Raw genomic sequence first — 17,333 nt, 5'->3', positions numbered from 1 at the left:
CCAAAGATTTATACTAATTTCACATGTTAATAAGAATAGAAACGTTGAAAGTAAAATGACTATTGTATAATTTTCTATGGTTTCACAAAGGTGTAAAGATTTGTTTTTAAACGCATCCATTTGTCCTGTTTAAGGTTTCAGGCTCTGTATAACTATACTCCTAGGAATGAAGATGAGCTGGAACTCAGAGAAAGCGATGTCATTGATGTGATGGAGAAGTGTGACGATGGATGGTTTGTGGGTATGTGTACACTTCCTTCCACACCCTCCTTCCACACCCCTTTGGCCGCCTTAGAACTTGCTCGTATTTGCTCACTTGCGATAGACAAAGGCACTTGCGATGCCTCGGATCTTTCACACATTGCCCTGCATTTTTAATATGGCTTAGTATCTACTGCTTTGGCCATATGTGATTTTTCTGCTAGTTTTAGTTCCACTTCCACTGAGAGAAGCAAATGTCTTCGAATAGCACCAACCAGGAAAGACTGAGGTCTAAGAACCATAACAACGGTGTTTCCTAAACGAGAAACAGTATCACTCTGTCGGGTGGGCAGTTAGGTGTCCACAGTGAGGATCTAATTGGAAAAAAAACAAGACGCAGCGAGCAGTTCATCTACTTACTAGGTCTGATGTTAAGTGCCCTGAAAGTTCAATGATCCACCTTTATGTTAATTTTTGGTAAAAGTTGAGAGAGGTTCCATTCTTACCACTTAAAAGGCAATCACGTTCTTACCATCTTAAAAGAAGACTAGAGCTTTTCTGAGAAAACTTTTGTAGATAAGAGAATCATACAATGGGACACACAGGAAAGAGGGAAAGAAAGAAAGAAAGAAAGAAAGAAAGAAAGAAAGAAAGAAAGAAAAGAAAGAGAGAAAGAAAGAAAGAAAGAAAGAAAGAAAGGCACAGGGGAGAGAGGAGACAAGATGAGGGAACCAGGGCTTTCTATAGACAGGTAATCAGTGAGGAAAATAATCAAAGAACCGAGCAGACACCAGCCTCTGCTTCTGTTCATATTAATCCCCCCATTTAGAACAAAAGTAAATGGCTAACCCACACAGAGGAAAAGAAAATCAATCAAACCAAGACAAGAAGTTCCAGAATGTAAATGAAACCGTAGAGCCTCTCTTCACTCCATTCGCGCTAGAAATCGTAAGGAAGAATTCAGCACACCAACCTTTATTAACGGTTTCAAAGGAATTCTGTTATTTGAAACCAAAGGCAATCATGATGAGGGCCAGTCGTACCTGATGATGAACCCCTGTCTACAAATAGTTCTTGGCCTTTTTTTTTTCTTTAGTGACTGTAAATTTTTATGTTTTATCAAGGACTCTGGCAGTGCTATTTGTAAATGAATGAGGCGGCATTCAGCGTGATCTTCTATGACATCACAAAACTGGATGGTCCCTGATAGGCCATTGTTACACCGTGCCGCACTTTTCTAGTCCATCCCATCACACTGCCAGCCTTGTCTTTATTTAGATTGTCCTTGAAAACGTCACTTCCCCCAGTGCTTTTTCCTTTCCTCACTCTTGCCTAGCAGCCTTGGTGATGGAGCATCGTTATACTTAATATCATTACACTTAAAAACCCACCTCCTCAGCAGGATTGTCTTTCCCTTCAGGCAGGGAGGCTGAGCTTTTTTTTTTCCCCCCGTTAGTCTGGTGCGGGCTGGGAGCGCAGCGCCGAACCTTAGGAGGCAGTGAAGGCGGCAGGCAGTACAAATAAAACCGCTCACTTTGTCTGCTATGCCTTCCAGTGAGTTTGCTCTCTTTCCCAAACCCTGCTGGGCTTGCTCTCTTAGTGAAGGCTTGTAAATGAAGAGCTTTCAAGACCGCAAAGAAAAACCGATTATTTCATTGCTGTCCGTTTCATTTGCTGCTTCTATTTTCAGGAACCTCGAGAAGAACCAAATTCTTTGGTACTTTTCCCGGAAACTATGTCAAGAGGCTGTGAATCACTCTCCCTCCTTTTTACGCTGCATTTCAGCACCACATCTGTATAACCTTGCCTGAAAGATACCCTTAGGCCTCCTCCTCCCGCTATCCTGCCTTCCAGTTTCCAGTAGAAGTCACCCACTGTCACCATCTCTATCTGCCACCAGACCACCAGCAAAAGAACTTCCTGCTGCCCCGCCCTGGGGAGGCTAGCAGACTTGCTTCCGCATGAAAAGTGCATATCCCTGATGTCTGCTCTAAACTTTGAGAAGTCGATACGTGAGATCAGAAAGAAAATCATTGTAGTTAGAAAGGGTTACGTATTTGAGGCAAAAAAAAAAGAAAGAAAATGTCTCAAGGAGACTCTCTAGTTCACTTCGAAAGATATTCTCCCCTCAGGCAGCCAGAGATTGTGTATTACTAAATGCTGTGTTTGCATTTTCGCATCCTTAGCTTGGCAGTGTATTTTCCTTTCACGGGTTTGCCTAGTGTCCTGGTTTACACGACATGAAAACTGTACTTCGGCTATCGTTTGCCTGCACTTATATATTGTAATACGCACAGTGATTACAAAAATCTAAAGCAAGAGTAGGAAAGTTAATCCGAATGAGTGTGATTTTGTTGATTGAATGTGAGTTTTCAAATAGGAGCCTTTTCCTGCAGTCTCTTCTGTACTTTTTAGAAGTGCAAACCGTAAGTGATTAAGAGCCTTTGGTAATAATCATGAGACTATAAGAGGTTTAGCTAGACTACAAAAAAAAACAAAAACAAAAACAAAAAAAAAACCTATTGTGTTGTAAAGTTGCATTGCTATTTTATATTAAAATGTAATAATCAGCATCATGAACAATGAGCTCTTAGTGTTTTATTTATCTGATAAAATTTTAATAAAAACAGTGTTAGTGAGAGGTGCAAAGAATTATCCTAACGTAGACACTTGAAAGTATCTGTAAGCAATATTCATAGGTAAGATTTCACTGTGTGCACACATATACATTTGAGATTGTGTGAAAACAGACAATCCATATGGTATGTTGTACATTTTATGGAAATGTAAAGGAATCCCACACATTATTTTATAGAAATAGAGTACTTCAGAAGCATCACAAGTATGAAGGCTGGTTTTAGCAAGGATTATGATCAATACAATTATTTTTACTATGATAATTATTTTTCTTCTATGGAACTCAGAATCCTGGCTACATTTGAGGACAGGAATATGTTGAGCCTGATTTTCCTGGTGTGTGTAAAAATATTTCCTCGGAATACATTAGGCACTTTTTAGAGGCAATGTTAAATCATTCGGGTTATATTTTCTGCCCTGAAGTAGACATTTACAAAATGGTTTTGGGACCTGAAAGATTTAATGTGGTCAACAGTGCCTGAATTACACATACCTTGAGAACTAGCTTTGTATTTCTTATGACTTTGCATAAGAACTATTCATATTTGGATCTTGAGCACCTTATAGATAAAACTTTTTATGGCGTTTCTTCTGTGGACAGTGATTGATCTTTTCACAATGTACGTAGACCCTAGCATTTTGTACATATGTTTGCTCTTTTGTACAGACTATTTAGTTGTTGAGAAAATGGGAATTTCCTAATTTGGTCTTTATCCTTCACTTTAAACGAAGCTAAAACACTTTCAACAGATTATCCTTTACATATCCCACAGATCACAAGCACGCCTTGATTGCGCGATTCTGTAAGATAGCATTTATGCAAAAGTTTATGAACTTACAAGATCTGAGCAGCCAAACTGAAATGTACATAAATACTGATTACAGAGGAATCTCATTAGAAAGAAGGTGAAGAAACATCTTTGAGTAGACTACCTTGATTACTGTCAAATTCACAAGCAGCTTTATATTTTAAAGGCTTTGGGTTTGAAATTGAGTCAACTGCATGCAGCTTTGCTGATAAATGAATATTTATCTTTGATGCCATTTATGAGAAAAGATTTCAATATCTGTTGCCTGTCATATTTAAGAAAAATTACTGTTTCTACTCTCTGTATCTGATTTTAAAAGGAAAAATATTCATACCTGGCTTTCAGCTTATTGACTTTGAATTCTTATAAGCGAAGGTCATTGTGTTTTTCTTGAATAGACATCTAATAAATTTTGCTTGGAAGTATACCTTAGTTTTTCTTTTTGACATTTCTCCGTAAGAAAATTGTGTAGTTAACCCCCAATTTCTTCCGTAAGCCAAGAGAAAATGCACTTACTCTATGTTCTCCTGATACACAAATGGAGAAAAGATGTATATGCATCAGCTCAGAGAAGAAATATTCTTTAAACTCATCACTAAACCTCATTTGCGGAATGAATACTCTTTGGCTGAAAATCACCACTCAGCTAAAAGCAACACATTTAAAAATATTTCTGCCTCAGAAACAGCTATTTTTCCAAGAAGAAGTTAATTACATGAAGTTGGAAGCGCTTTCTCAACTCAACTACCTTAAATTTTAAAATTACTTCCCTAAAAAGCTTTATCACCATCGGCATAGGCAGTCCCTGGTAATACCCACAAGCTTTTGGCAAATTTCAAATTATGTGCTTTTCTCACACACAAATAGTAAAGGGCCAGCTCCCCACCTTGGATCCTTTCTAATAGACCTTGGACCCTTGTGGCTCTATGTGTATCAGCCCTCATTGACATCTATCTCTCGCATTCAGAAACACATACATTCCTCTGTTGGCAATTGCGTTATCAGAGGTGTTTTGTCAAATTGGTTCACCTTATTTCTCACCTTGGACCCTTCCATTCCATTGGATAACTTCCACTGTATATTAGCTCTCCACCAAAATGTGTTCCCTTTGTGTGAAGAATATGCCCCAGAATATTCTTTTGTTCCTGTTTCCATCAGAGCATTTATGGGTAATTTCACCAGGTGAATCTGAATCTGATAAGGTCGGAGTGCTTATTTGTGTGCTCCGGGTGTCTCCCATTGCTCTCTTCAAGTGAATCTCTTGCCAAATGATCAACACCCTGAAAATACAAATCTGGGATTTTAAACACACACCCATCAAAATCTAGATTCCCTCTTCCCACTTGAGAATTACTCACTTGTGCTTCTCCGTAAAATCTGCTGAAATGGCACAGCAGCCTTGTCAAAGCCCCAAGCCCAGGAACCCCCTCCACACCTTTGCGGTTTGCCCAGACTTGTATCCCCACCATGCGGGTACTGCTCTGAGGTCCAGAGCAACTACACCACAGTGTGACGTGCCTGCGATGCCTCCTCGGTGTGGATGCCAGGATTCCAGGTGGAATCTTGAATTACTTTTTGCTTTAGAATTGCCTCACACTTAGTAACCTATCTTACTCGATTTTATGTCAACGCACGCTCATCATCATACACCAAAAATTACTTTAAGGCACGTCATTTATGCTACCAGAAGCCTCCCTGGCAGGTGGAGTAGGATCCCTTGTTGCAAACTCGATACGGCGGGGCCTGTAAAGCACTGTCTGCTTATCCGCCTCTATCTGCGGTGGACTCACATCTGTGCACTAACTGGCCATCTCAGTCAGTGAAAGAGTAGCAACAAGGGACCCTCTGGTACCTTAGGTGCCAAATTTTAATCCCTCCTTTAGTGACACCCTCACTAAAAGCAGGTATGCCCAGCTCTTATTTGATGGAAAGCAAAAAAAAACCTGTTTGAGTGACTGTTCCCGTGATCATTCACTGCTTGATCTCTGTGTAGGTGGTCAGTTCGTGTGGCCTGATTATTTCTTCCTATTCTTGTCCAGATTTCAGCTGCAAGAGGTGGTATACTTGGAGGAATCAGGTAATCCAAAAGACTAAGTATTCTGTCAGCTTCCAAAAGTCTGCTTATTTAAAGACTGAATCATTCCATCCTCCTTTCCAGATTATAGCCTTCTAATAGCTATTTACGTATCAGTTATGGTTTCAAATCATGTCCTCATCGTGAATGATTGGGTCAGAGCACAAGCAGAGATTGGCATTATTAATAAGTGGTCTACACCAGGGATTGGCAACCTAAGGCCTGTGGACCAAATTCAGCTTGCTACCTGTTTTTTTATGGCTTGCAAATTAGGAATAACCATTGGCGTCCCACTATTTGTATAGATAGACATTGGCGATCAATTTGATGATAGGGAACACAAATTTTGAACCCCAATTAAGTGAAATGTTGTCTCCCCAGAAAAAGAATCTGTTTCCTCTCACTGGTAGATCTATACTAAAAACTTTACCCCAATATTACTGTATTTTGAATTTCATCAATAAACTGGTGGAAATTTGTTTTCTCTTTGTTACATAATTGTGTACATATTATCCTCAATTTTGCCTCCTGGCACACAAAACCTAAAATATTTACTATCAGTCTCACTAGAGACAAAGCCTGTGAAACCCTGGTCTATGCCAACTGACAACAACAAACCGGAAAACTGACCAGAGGGAAAGGAATACTGAACGTCCGCTGTATTACCAGGCGGTAACTTACATGCGTCCCACGGGTTTATCTTCACAACAAATCTAAGAGGAAATCAGCTTTGTGCCTATTTTATAGGTGATGAAGCTGAGGCTCTGAGAAGTTGATATGAAATGTAAGATGGAAATCAGATTCAAAATATGGTTTGTCTATCTTCCAAGCCTGTGCTCTTTCTTCTAAATCAACCAAGCTTGGTGCGAAACACACTGTTGATCTAACGAGTTAAACACCTACATCCGCTTACCTCCTTCCACCCCATCATTTTCCCAGACTCTGCCGTCACGAGCAGCCAGCCACTCATAACAGTCCCTTGCTGTGCATGGGATGACGAGAGAGGGTGTAATAGCGAAATAGTGTTTCCCTGAGGAAAGCTAACTTCTGATTCTAAAAGCACATGGTAACCAGGGAGAAAATGACTTTGATTATTGACGTTTTAATTGAGCATAAGCCTGTCCATGAGTTATGATTCATTATGGCCCTAGGGGCTGTTGCTTATAAGCCAACTCAGCTCTGGGAAACTCTGGGTGCTTTGGGAAGTTCTTGGTATTGTTGAGCCACTGGGAGAGAGACAAGCCCAGCATGCTCTAGGAACGCAGGGTGCTTACAGAACATCTTTTCAATATACCAAGTCCCAGGATACGCTAGCCATTCTCCGCTAGACGACTCGCTAAGCCTTAGCTCACTGCTAAATTCAGCCACTCAGCTCAGGAAAATTCCATCTGAGCTCATGCACATACATATATCTTGACCCAAAAAACTTTCAGTGCAAGACAGAAATCTGCCTAGCAAATCTTCACCTGTTCTTTTGGGGTTTCTTGTTTCATCCTTTTCCCTAAAATACGATGGGTGACTCAGTAGTCCCAGTGTCTTCTAAAAATAAGTGCCATTTCAAACAAAACTCTTGTTACCAATAACAACACCCGTGGACAAGTGTCAAGGAAGCTTGAGAATGACTTCTTGAAGCATTTTTTTCCTTTTTAATTATACAGGCAACAGACACTTAACGGGAAAAAATTAGAAATATAAATGAGTAAAAAGAAGAAACATAGAATCACTAACAGTCCCATTTAGGGTACAGATTACACTTTGGAATACACTCTTCCAGAGTGCTTTCTGCACGTGCAGATTAGTGTGTTTCTAGTACGTAGTGTGCAGGCAAAAGTGTATTCATACCGAACATACTGTTTCATAACCCGCACTTAATATTGAGCAGGACTCTGAAAACTAAGAAGAAGGAGGAGGAGGAGGAGGAGGGGGGAGAAGAGGGGGGAGAAATCAGGTTTCCAAGTCAATGTGACACTACCAAGGTTCATAAAAGGAGTGAGGAAAAGTCAAAGTCAATCCCCAGGACTTATGAACCTGTAATTAATTCAAAGTCAAGAGGCAAGAATTACAGAATTACCACTAGGCTGGAAAATCTGTTGCAATCTGAGGAATTGCTATGGGGAGGAGAGAAAAGACGAGGAGGGAAAAGAAAATAACATTTATTAGCCCCCTACCATAAGCTATCACACGTGTGAGGCATTTTTATAGCTAAGGAGTGGCCAAAGAAACAGAGATGTTAAACTGAAATATATGTGAACTTCAGAGCAGTGGAATGCAACCTCCAAACCATCTTGGACGTTAGCAAAGTGCACAGGTTTTGAGTCCAAACTGACAGGACAGATAATCATTTATTTTGAAAGTAGATATATTCCAGACAAGTTAGATCGAAAACGTCTTTATAAGGTGAAAGCACAGCGCTGCTCACCCAGGACAATGTTGTTTCTCTCCTAGGGGACACTAGGCAATGTGTGGAGACACTTGTGCTTGTCACAACTCGGGGTGGCAGATATATCACTGCTGGCGTCCAGGGCGTAGGGGCCAGGAATGCTTCTAAACCCTCCCGGATACAGGGCCGTCCTCACAACAAGTATCCAGCCCCACATGTCTGTAGTGCTGAGGTTGAGAACTGCTGCTCGGGGGAACCCATAGTACTTAGGGGAATCATACTGTAGCTCATTTTATTAAACATTTTTTTTTAATCCATGGTTAAAGAGCCGAGAGCCAGAGGCCTAATGGCCTCTATATTCTCCCTACATCTGGCAATACCAGATACTTTGGCAGAAAGCAGTCCCTCTTCCCAAATTTGGGAGGTAAGAACAAAATGCATACAAAAGTAAATATGGAGTAAGATAATAGGTGATTGCTTATAGATAAACATTAATCTGTGGGAAATCTCTGTGGACAAAATGGCCCATCTAGAGCAGAGTACATTCTCTCCTACAGAGGATCTCAGAGAGAGTGTAGTTGTGTCAGGGGCTGGGTGTGTGAGGTAAGATGAGTTCAGTTATTAGGAGGCTGTTCGTAGGTCTCATGGTTGGTGAAGAGAGACTCCACCTCCTTCCAGAAGACGTGCAGACCACAGGGGGTTCGCGACGAGGCTAGCCTGGGCTCTGAGTGAGAACCTGGAAGGTGCCGTCTCCTGAGGCTTAACCTGAGGCATCCAACTGTGCCCCTCAAATCATTCACACCATCTGCAGTGAGAGTCACATCTACGTTCCTAGTGAATAAAAGACTGGGAACATTCCCGTCTCTAGTCAACACCTACAGGAAGAGCGACCGTTTAAACACAAAACGAGGAGCTCAGTCTCTGGTATGGCTGACCTCTATCCCCCCAAATTCGGATTTCAGTTGAAGCCCTAACCACCGGGACCTCAGAATGTGACTGTGATTGAAGGTAGGGCCTTTAAAGAGGGAAGTAAGGTAAAATGAGGTCAGATGGGTGGCCCCTAATCCAGAATGGCCGCGGAGATTCAGACACAGATGTGCGCAGAAAGTAGACCGGGTAAAGACCCAGGGAGAAAACAGCTACCTCCAGGCCAAGAAGAGAGGCCTCCAGGAGACTCCGTTCTTGTTGACACTTTGATCGTAGACCTGTAGCCCCCCAGTGTGAGAAAATAAATTTCTGTTGCGTAAGTCACCCAGTCTGTGGTCCTCTGCGACGGCAGTACTACAAAAATAATCCAGTCCTTCCCTCCGGACCTCTCACCTCTACACACTCTTCCTTCTCGGCTCCCCAATTCTCGGTGGGCAGTACACGTATCTTGCTCCCCAGACGACTGCAACTCCCCCTCCTCCAACTCTGTCCTCGATCTGACATTTCATATAAAAACAAGATATAACAAAGGATAACTATTGAGTAGTTCCTGCTTACGCCTTCATGGAGAGAAGAGACCCCTTTTCCCTGGCACCGCACACGTGCGCGTGCACGCGCACGCCCACCCACCCACATAGAGCCACCTTAAGAAAAAATAACCAACGGTGTATCCTGTAATGCAGGAAAAAAATTCTAGGTCCCAGGAGGTAAAACTTTAGCAAGATCTTCTAACTCGCTGTTAATTACACATAAACTTGCATTGACAGGAAAACCCACCATCGACTTATCTTACAGCAGAGGGCTCTGAGTCAGTAGTGGTATCCATCACAGGGAAAGGAGTCCCTGTCTCTGATCTTAACTTTCTCCATTGTCTTTGCACATCAACCTGCACATCAGTCAGAGCCTGGGTACCTCCGGGGAGTCTGGAAGGTTCAGTAACAACATACTTTATGGAATCATAGGTCACTGAAGAGCATTGTCCTGAATCTTGAGAACGTAAGATCAGACGCTGAAGCACAATCTCATTTCAACAAATTTGCTGAACTCATCTTGGTGGCTAAAGGTGCCTGTATGGGGTGTATTGAGAAGCTACCCAAAGCCTTTCATGTCTCCACAAGCTCCAGGGATTTCTGGGTTATTCTCTTGCTAGCCTTTCAGAACTCTGGGTCCCCAAGTTTTGCAAGGGCTGCTGCCACCATGGCTACCCCCTCAGTGGGAGGCACATTTCAATTCTAAATGGTAACTGCACAACTTGGAAAGGGTGAGCTGCTGAGGCCAAAACCAAAGAAAACAAAACAATTAATAGATGCCTGGATCTTTCCAGAAGATACCTCAAGTACTCACACTCTTTTGAGATCTCTAGTTGGCACCTAATTCCACAAGACCAGACTACTTGACCTATTTTGTGTCACCAGATAGTCTCAATGTGACGCTTCAAGAAGACATCTCAAATACATACTCAGAACAGCCTTCAAAGGAAGTGTCAAAAATCTACTAGTTTTCCTTCCACAAGGAATGGAGGGTGGCATTGAAACATTAAACCAACTCTTGTTTGCCACTGAATATAGAAAATGTATATAAATATGTCAAAATTTATAAATATGTAAATACATATATATTTAATATATATATACATATACATATATGTGTGTGTGTGTGTATATATATATATATATATATCTCCTTATGGGCTGGGTTAAAATATGGAAAGATAGAAACTGAAAGCTAATAAAATCAGAAGTCGTTAATTGGATAATTATGAAATATCAATGTTCTTCCTTAGGGTATAAGTATTAAGGTCATGATGAGTTATAAGTTCAAGAATTTATAAATAGGGGCGCCCAGATGGCTCAGTCGGTTAAGTGTCCAACTATTGATTTCAGCTCAGGTCATGATCTCACGGTTCATGAGACAGAGCCCCACTCTGGGCTTCATACTGATAGCACTGAGCCGGCTTGGGATTCTCTCTCCCTCTCTCTCTGCCCTCCCCTGCTTCTGTGCTCTCTCTGTCTCTCTTTCTCTCTCTCAAGACAAACAGATAAACTTAAAAAAAAAGAATTTATAGATAATACTTATGCCAGAAAAATTCCCTTGGACAAAACGGCAAGGAGTCAGTATGTCTCTTCTAATGACTCAATCATATCAAGTAAAATTGGTGTCAAAATTACATTGGCATAAATATTGGTCTTATTGGGTCTATAATGTAATACCAACCAGTAGCACATTTTTATTGTCACTGCTCAAGACACTAGACTCTATCTGAGCCAATGCTACTCGTTTTTGTTGTTGTTGTTTCCTATAGATGAGCTTTGATACAAGGACTAAAATTCCAAACAAACTTGGCATTCAAGGCATTCTGGCTTGAACATTCCCGACCGAATGCCACCAACATCTCCACTAAACACCCTTGGGGATGACACTCAAAGCCATTGACACAGCAAGTCATGACTCATTCTGATAATTCCACTGCGCTCCTCTTGGTGACTCAATATCGATACAGAATGTTTAATTCAAAACAGAAGAAAACACACAGAGAGACATCAAGATATTCAGAATCTGTGTATGTCGCCGTGGACCAGGCCAGAAACATGAGATTTGCTTACTTACACAGAGTCGCTGACAGCATAGACTTCTCCCTAGAATTATTGGCATTTCCCCCCCCTTCGCCTTCAGCAAAAAAGGATAGCTATTGGAAGACAGAAATGAATTGGAACTAGCAAGTTTATCTTTGATCTACTCCCTAGGAGAAACACTGACACTGTTCTAAGTATTTACAACAGGGCCTGTCCCTCATTCTCTTTTTCTTCTTCTGTCTCCTACTGGAGGAGTCTTAAAATGCTCATGAACTCTGAGCTAGTGCTATCTAGACCTCCCACCCATCCAGGATCCCTCAACACACACAAAGTTATGCCTTTGGTCAGCTGTCAGACGATACGAAAACAAGCTCAGTGGACATCTGCCCATGGATTAATGGGCATGGCATTTCTTTCAGTATCAAAGATAAATTGCTAGACAGCTGTATTGAAAACCACAACATACTTCTCAACACTGATGATACACGGAGGAGATGACCTATTTCCTAAATGGGGTCATGAATAATCTTCCTCCCTCAGGAGACATTCTTCCCTGCAAGAAAAGATTTAAAGCAACAACAAGGGCCACGGTGCAAATTTCCAATCCAAAGGTGTCTAAGCCTCCTTTCTGATGATGTATTGTATGGGTGCTGATAATTATTTGATGATAATTATTTGGGGATCATTCTGGAATTCAGTTTAAAAAAAGAATAAGTAGGAAAGTGTGAATGCCTTGCTTTGCCAACATGAGTCCTATAGAACAGAAAAGCGTATGTTTCAAATCCAACCTTACTTGGGTGTCTAAGGAAGTGGCCTTGAACTGGTGACAACTTCATTTAGCTTGTAAAGTGGGTACAATTTTTTAAAAACACATAGCATTTATCTGAGTAGTAAATGAGATAATACAAGCAGAACCTAACACACAGTTGGAACTACATAAAGGCTAGTTCCATGCTCTCTTTTTCCTTTTCAAGTTACCATTTTGGCTGATTCTAATTGGCATCAAACATTTGGAGTTACTTGTTAGATAATCCTCTTGCTCCACTGCCGAGTTTTAGAGGTGGGGTATTTGAAGTGGACAATCAGAATACAGCACTTAAAAATATTTTTTATTTTTTAATTTTTTTTAAATGTTTACTTATTTTTGAGAGAGAGACAGTGCAAGCAGGGAAGGGGCAGAAAAAGAGGGAGACACGGGATCTGCAGCAGGCTCCAGGCTCTGAGCTGTCAGCACAGAGTCTGATGTCGGGCTCGAACCCATGAACCATGAGATCCAAGTCTAAGCTTAACTGACTGAGCCACCCACGCATCCCTAAAAATACATTTAAAATCAATAAGACTTTCAAAGAAGATATTGTATTGCATGAAACAGGTGTTGTAATTTTTCATAGTAAGCTAATCGGTTCTAAGGAAGCAAGTGACATAAAAATGGAGTTAAAAACCAGAAATAAAAAGAGAACAGGGCGAAAAATTAGATAAAGTGCTACCAGCCATTGGTTATTTTGATGATTCCAACACAGAGATCTAGTCTGTGATAGAGGCTACAGAAACCCTAGTGGGCAGGAGGGGTGACAAGATAGGCAAGCAGACCAGAGGTCTGGACCCGGGCATCATGGCGCTCTGAATTCTGCCCTCATACGATCTGTGACATCAAGTCACTGAGATGGCCAAAATGTCAATATCCTCATGGGTGAAATGAAAAAAATCAACTGAATCACCAAGACCCTTCCATTTCTAAACTGTCCATGAAATCTTAATGGGAAATATTTCAGGAAAAAGGCCAGAAGACTCAGTGGCAACTGGATATGAGTCTCAAAGAAATGGAAATTCATAAACACAAAATCTTAGGCTAGAATCCTGCTGTGGTGGGTTCAGTGAAGAGTACAGCACAGAATAAAGAGTGTGAAGAGACTATTTTTTTTTAACAGGGAAAGACAAAAGAGGAAACATGAAAGTACATAAGCATAGGGGTAATTAAACAACTCTAGAAATCAAAAATAAAATAAGCTTAAGAAAGTAAAAAATAAATAAATAAGTTATCATTTTCGCCTAGCAAATTGGCAACTGTAAGGTTGTCTCCACATAATGTTTGCATGAATGTAAGTTGATAAAATTTTTGGATGACAGTTTGACAGTTCATAACAAAACTTTAAAATACTATGGATCCATTGCCAGCGACGTCATTTGTATACATTTATTTGATACATTTATTTTACATATATCTTTTTTTAATGTTTTTATTTATTTTTGAGAGAGAAAGAGAGACAGAGCATGAGCAGGGGAGGGACAAAGAGAGAGGGAGACACAGGATCCCAAGCAGGCTCCAGGCTCTGAGCTGTGAGCACGGAGCCCAATGCGGGGCTCAAACTCACGAACCATGAGGTCGTGACCTGAGCCAGAGTTGGATGTTCAGCCAACTGAGACACCCAGGTGCCTCCAATTCTACGTATTTCTAATATATCTTTATACATTATTTCTATATATTCCATATATATTTACTAGAAATAATTATCAATGTGTTCAAATATTTAGCTACAAGTAGTCATTATCATGTTATTTCTGACATCAATTACTTTTTAAAAACTTAAATATCTAACATTAAGAATTGTTAAATACGGGTGCCTGGGTGGTGCAGTTGGTTAAGCGTCCGACTCTTGATCTCGGCCCAGGTCATGATCTCACAGTTTGTGAGTTCAAACCCTGCATCTGCACCATCAGTTCACAGCCTGCTTGGGATTCTGTCTCTCCTTCTCTCTGCCCCTCCCCTGCTTGTGCACTCTTTCTCTCAAAAAAATAAATAAACTTGGGGCGCCTGGGTGGCTTGGTCGGTTAAGCGTCCGACTTCGGCTCAGGTCATGATCTCACGGTCCGTTCAAGTTCGAGCCCCGCGTCAGGCTCTGTGCTGACCGCTCAGAGCCTGGAGCCTGTTTCGGGTTCTGTGTCTCCCTCTCTCTCTGACCCTCCCCTGTTCATGCTCTGTCTCTCTCTGTCTCAAAAATAAATAAACGTTAAAAAAAAAAATTATAAATAAATAAATAAATAAATAAACTTGAAAAAAATGTTTAAAAAAAGAATTGTTAAATAAATTGTGGCACTTTTTACTATGAAATACCCCATAGTCATTTTTAAAGACCTCATGGAACATTATTTAATGATGTATAAACATGTTCACAATACATTGTTAAGTGAAAAAAGTGCTACAAAACAATCTTCTGTTTTAGTAAGAAGAATGTGTATTTTTACATATGTGTATATGTACCTAGAAAATAGAAGGGCGTGGGGGGGGTACCTAGAACAAGTGTATTTGGTTGACCCTATGAAACTGGCAATTTTATAAGTAAAAAACAGTCAAATACCAATCAGTTCGTAGGGTTCAACCAAACACACAAATACATAGATACTGAAATGAGACTAGAAAAATATTCACAAAAATGTTGACTACGACCATATCTTAGTGATTACGGATACCTTTATTTTTCTAACTCTTTATAATTAAGATGTGCTTCTTTTGATATATGAAAAAGTTATAATGAGGTCAAATATTTAATTTACACACTAAATAAGCCTAAAATATGTCATTTCTCAGCTACTCTGGCTTCCAAATCCCCACCTTCTGGTTAACAGAAATATATAATACAGATAATTATATCGGGAGGAAGGAGAACTTAACATCTTCATGGCAGTGGGAAAGCTCTGGGGTATTGGGCACAATGTCCTCTACCTCTTCTGGTCTCCAGGGCTATGTCCCTTATCCCCTGGGTATCTCCTGGCCTCTAGGGCTGAAATCTGAGGATGGTATAACTGGTGATCTGATCTCCCTCGCTTTGGTCAGGATGATCACTTCCTGGCTGACTCAGCCTCATGTTAGCTCCTGCGGGCCGCAGACTCCTGACTATCTGCCATGCGCTCCCTCCAGCCTCTGGCCCAGCAGTGCACCCAGCCTCTGCCGGGGGTCACCTCACCCCACCATCGTGTGTACCACTGTAGATTCTTCATGCCTCGATTCTGTACCTCTGTGAGATAAAGAACAAAGGAAAAGCTAAATCCCAGAGCCCTCTTTCTGCCTGAGTGTACTGCTTTGTCCAGCGTATTCTGAGTCGGCTGAGGTCCAGACTGCTCTTGAAGTTAATTCACTTTAAAGCGTAGGCCTCCGGAAAGGAAATCAAGACACACACCAGTCACTTCATTCTTTCTCTCCTTCTCCATCTTTCCATCATTTCTCATGACAGAATATGGTCCAGCTTTTCTTTTACTTCTGCTATACCAAATGTCCTCGCCACCTCTACTCCAGCTAAATACATAGACTTCTATGTAGTCTCTTCTCTGCAACATGAAAAATTCTCTGAATGGTGGCCCTCTAAGCTCAGTTATTATTTTGATAAAGGGAAGTAGGAAGCCTTTCTCAAGAAATGGGCTGCAAGACAATTGCTTATGTCATTCTGGTTTTTAATCACATAATATTAATATTGGGTATTACCTTGGTCTTTCTCTTGGCATTTCTCCTATGAAAATTATGTTTAAATGAATGTTGAGGGCAGAAGAGGCAAAGGTTTTTGACTCGTGAAAGAAAAAAAAACTAAATATTTTAAGACTTTATCTCCATTATAAAGTTATTTGAAAAAAGGAATCAGTCTAAAATATACCTAGATAAAACAGGGAGTCACCAGGAGAGGGAGAAGAAGGCTTTGAATAGAGACTTAGAGGCTACTGAAACTTAATGAAGGGAATTCACAAAAACCAGTGCAAAATACAGAGAAAGTTCGGGAGGTAAGAATAAAAATGTCCTGTATGTTTTTATTTGTAATATTTAAAGTTTCCCTACACACTCATGTTGCCTCAGAGAGAAATAGTTATGGTACACACAATCTTCCTGCCATGGGCATAAAACTTTCAGGAGACCAAGGTAAATAATCAAGACACCAAAGTCCATAGTTCATTTCTCTACCATCTTCTTCCAGGAAGAATTTCAGGCAACTAACAGGGATAACTGTCACACTATAGGAAAAAATGATTAGGGAGCTTCAAAAAAAGGATGATTCTTCTAAAAAGGCATTCAAAGATGTAAACTTCCTAGTTCACATGGACAAAATAGAATATGAAGAGAAAGAAATGTTGGAAATGAGATAGCTTAGTGAAGAAGATAAACCAAGGTGCTGGAAAGAAATGGTGATTCAGTCAAAGGAGCCATGGTGAAAGAGTGCGGGGGAAGTGACTTCGGCAGCTCAAAGCTGTAGGAAGTTGACTCTGAGGGCTCTAGGAGGAGCAATATGGAAGCCAAGAAGCCAGCGGCCACCCTGGTCGAAGTTGGGGGAAATGATCGTCTGCATCAGGGCAGCAGCAGTGGAATATATGTGAGAGTACAATAAATAAGACTGGGCCACTCACTGGATTTAGGGATTGGAGGAGATGGTAGAATCCATGATGTCTATGAGACTTCAAGCCAAGCCAACTGGAGCAATGGTAAAAACATGACAAGAGGGGCACCTGGGTGGCACAGTCGGTTAAGCGTCCGACTTCAGCCAGGTCACGATCTCGCGGTCCGTGAGTTCGAGCCCCGCGTCGGGCTCTGGGCTGATGGCTCAGAGCCTGGAGCCTGTTTCCGATTCTGTGTCTCCCTCTCTCTCTGCCCCTCCCCCGTTCATGCTCTGTGTCTCTCTGTCCCAAAAAAAATAACTAAACGTTGAAAAAAAAAATTAAAAAAAAAAAAAAATGACAAGAAATGGCCGACTTTC

The 17,333-nt window shown here is 41.0% G+C and overlaps 1 protein-coding gene across 7 annotated transcripts in view; it reads left to right on the top strand.

Moving 5' to 3' along the window:
- The window catches only part of SORBS2 (sorbin and SH3 domain containing 2), a 225,359-nt gene extending 221,285 nt beyond the window's left edge, over positions 1-4,074 (top strand). For all 7 annotated transcript variants that reach the window (XM_047855087.1, XM_047855088.1, XM_047855091.1 and 4 more), the window contains 2 exons: positions 135-241; positions 1,892-4,074. In XM_047855087.1, coding sequence (XP_047711043.1) covers positions 135-241; positions 1,892-1,953 — 169 coding nt within the window. In that variant the 3' untranslated portion in view covers positions 1,954-4,074. The remainder of the gene's footprint in view (positions 1-134; positions 242-1,891) is intronic.
- Positions 4,075-17,333: the final 13,259 nt, after the last annotated feature.

This window comes from Prionailurus viverrinus, chromosome B1 (assembly GCF_022837055.1).
Source record: "Prionailurus viverrinus isolate Anna chromosome B1, UM_Priviv_1.0, whole genome shotgun sequence".
NCBI lineage: Eukaryota > Metazoa > Chordata > Mammalia > Carnivora > Felidae > Prionailurus > Prionailurus viverrinus.
Note: the sequence above shows the minus strand (reverse complement) of the source record. Positions and strands in the feature narration are given on the sequence as shown.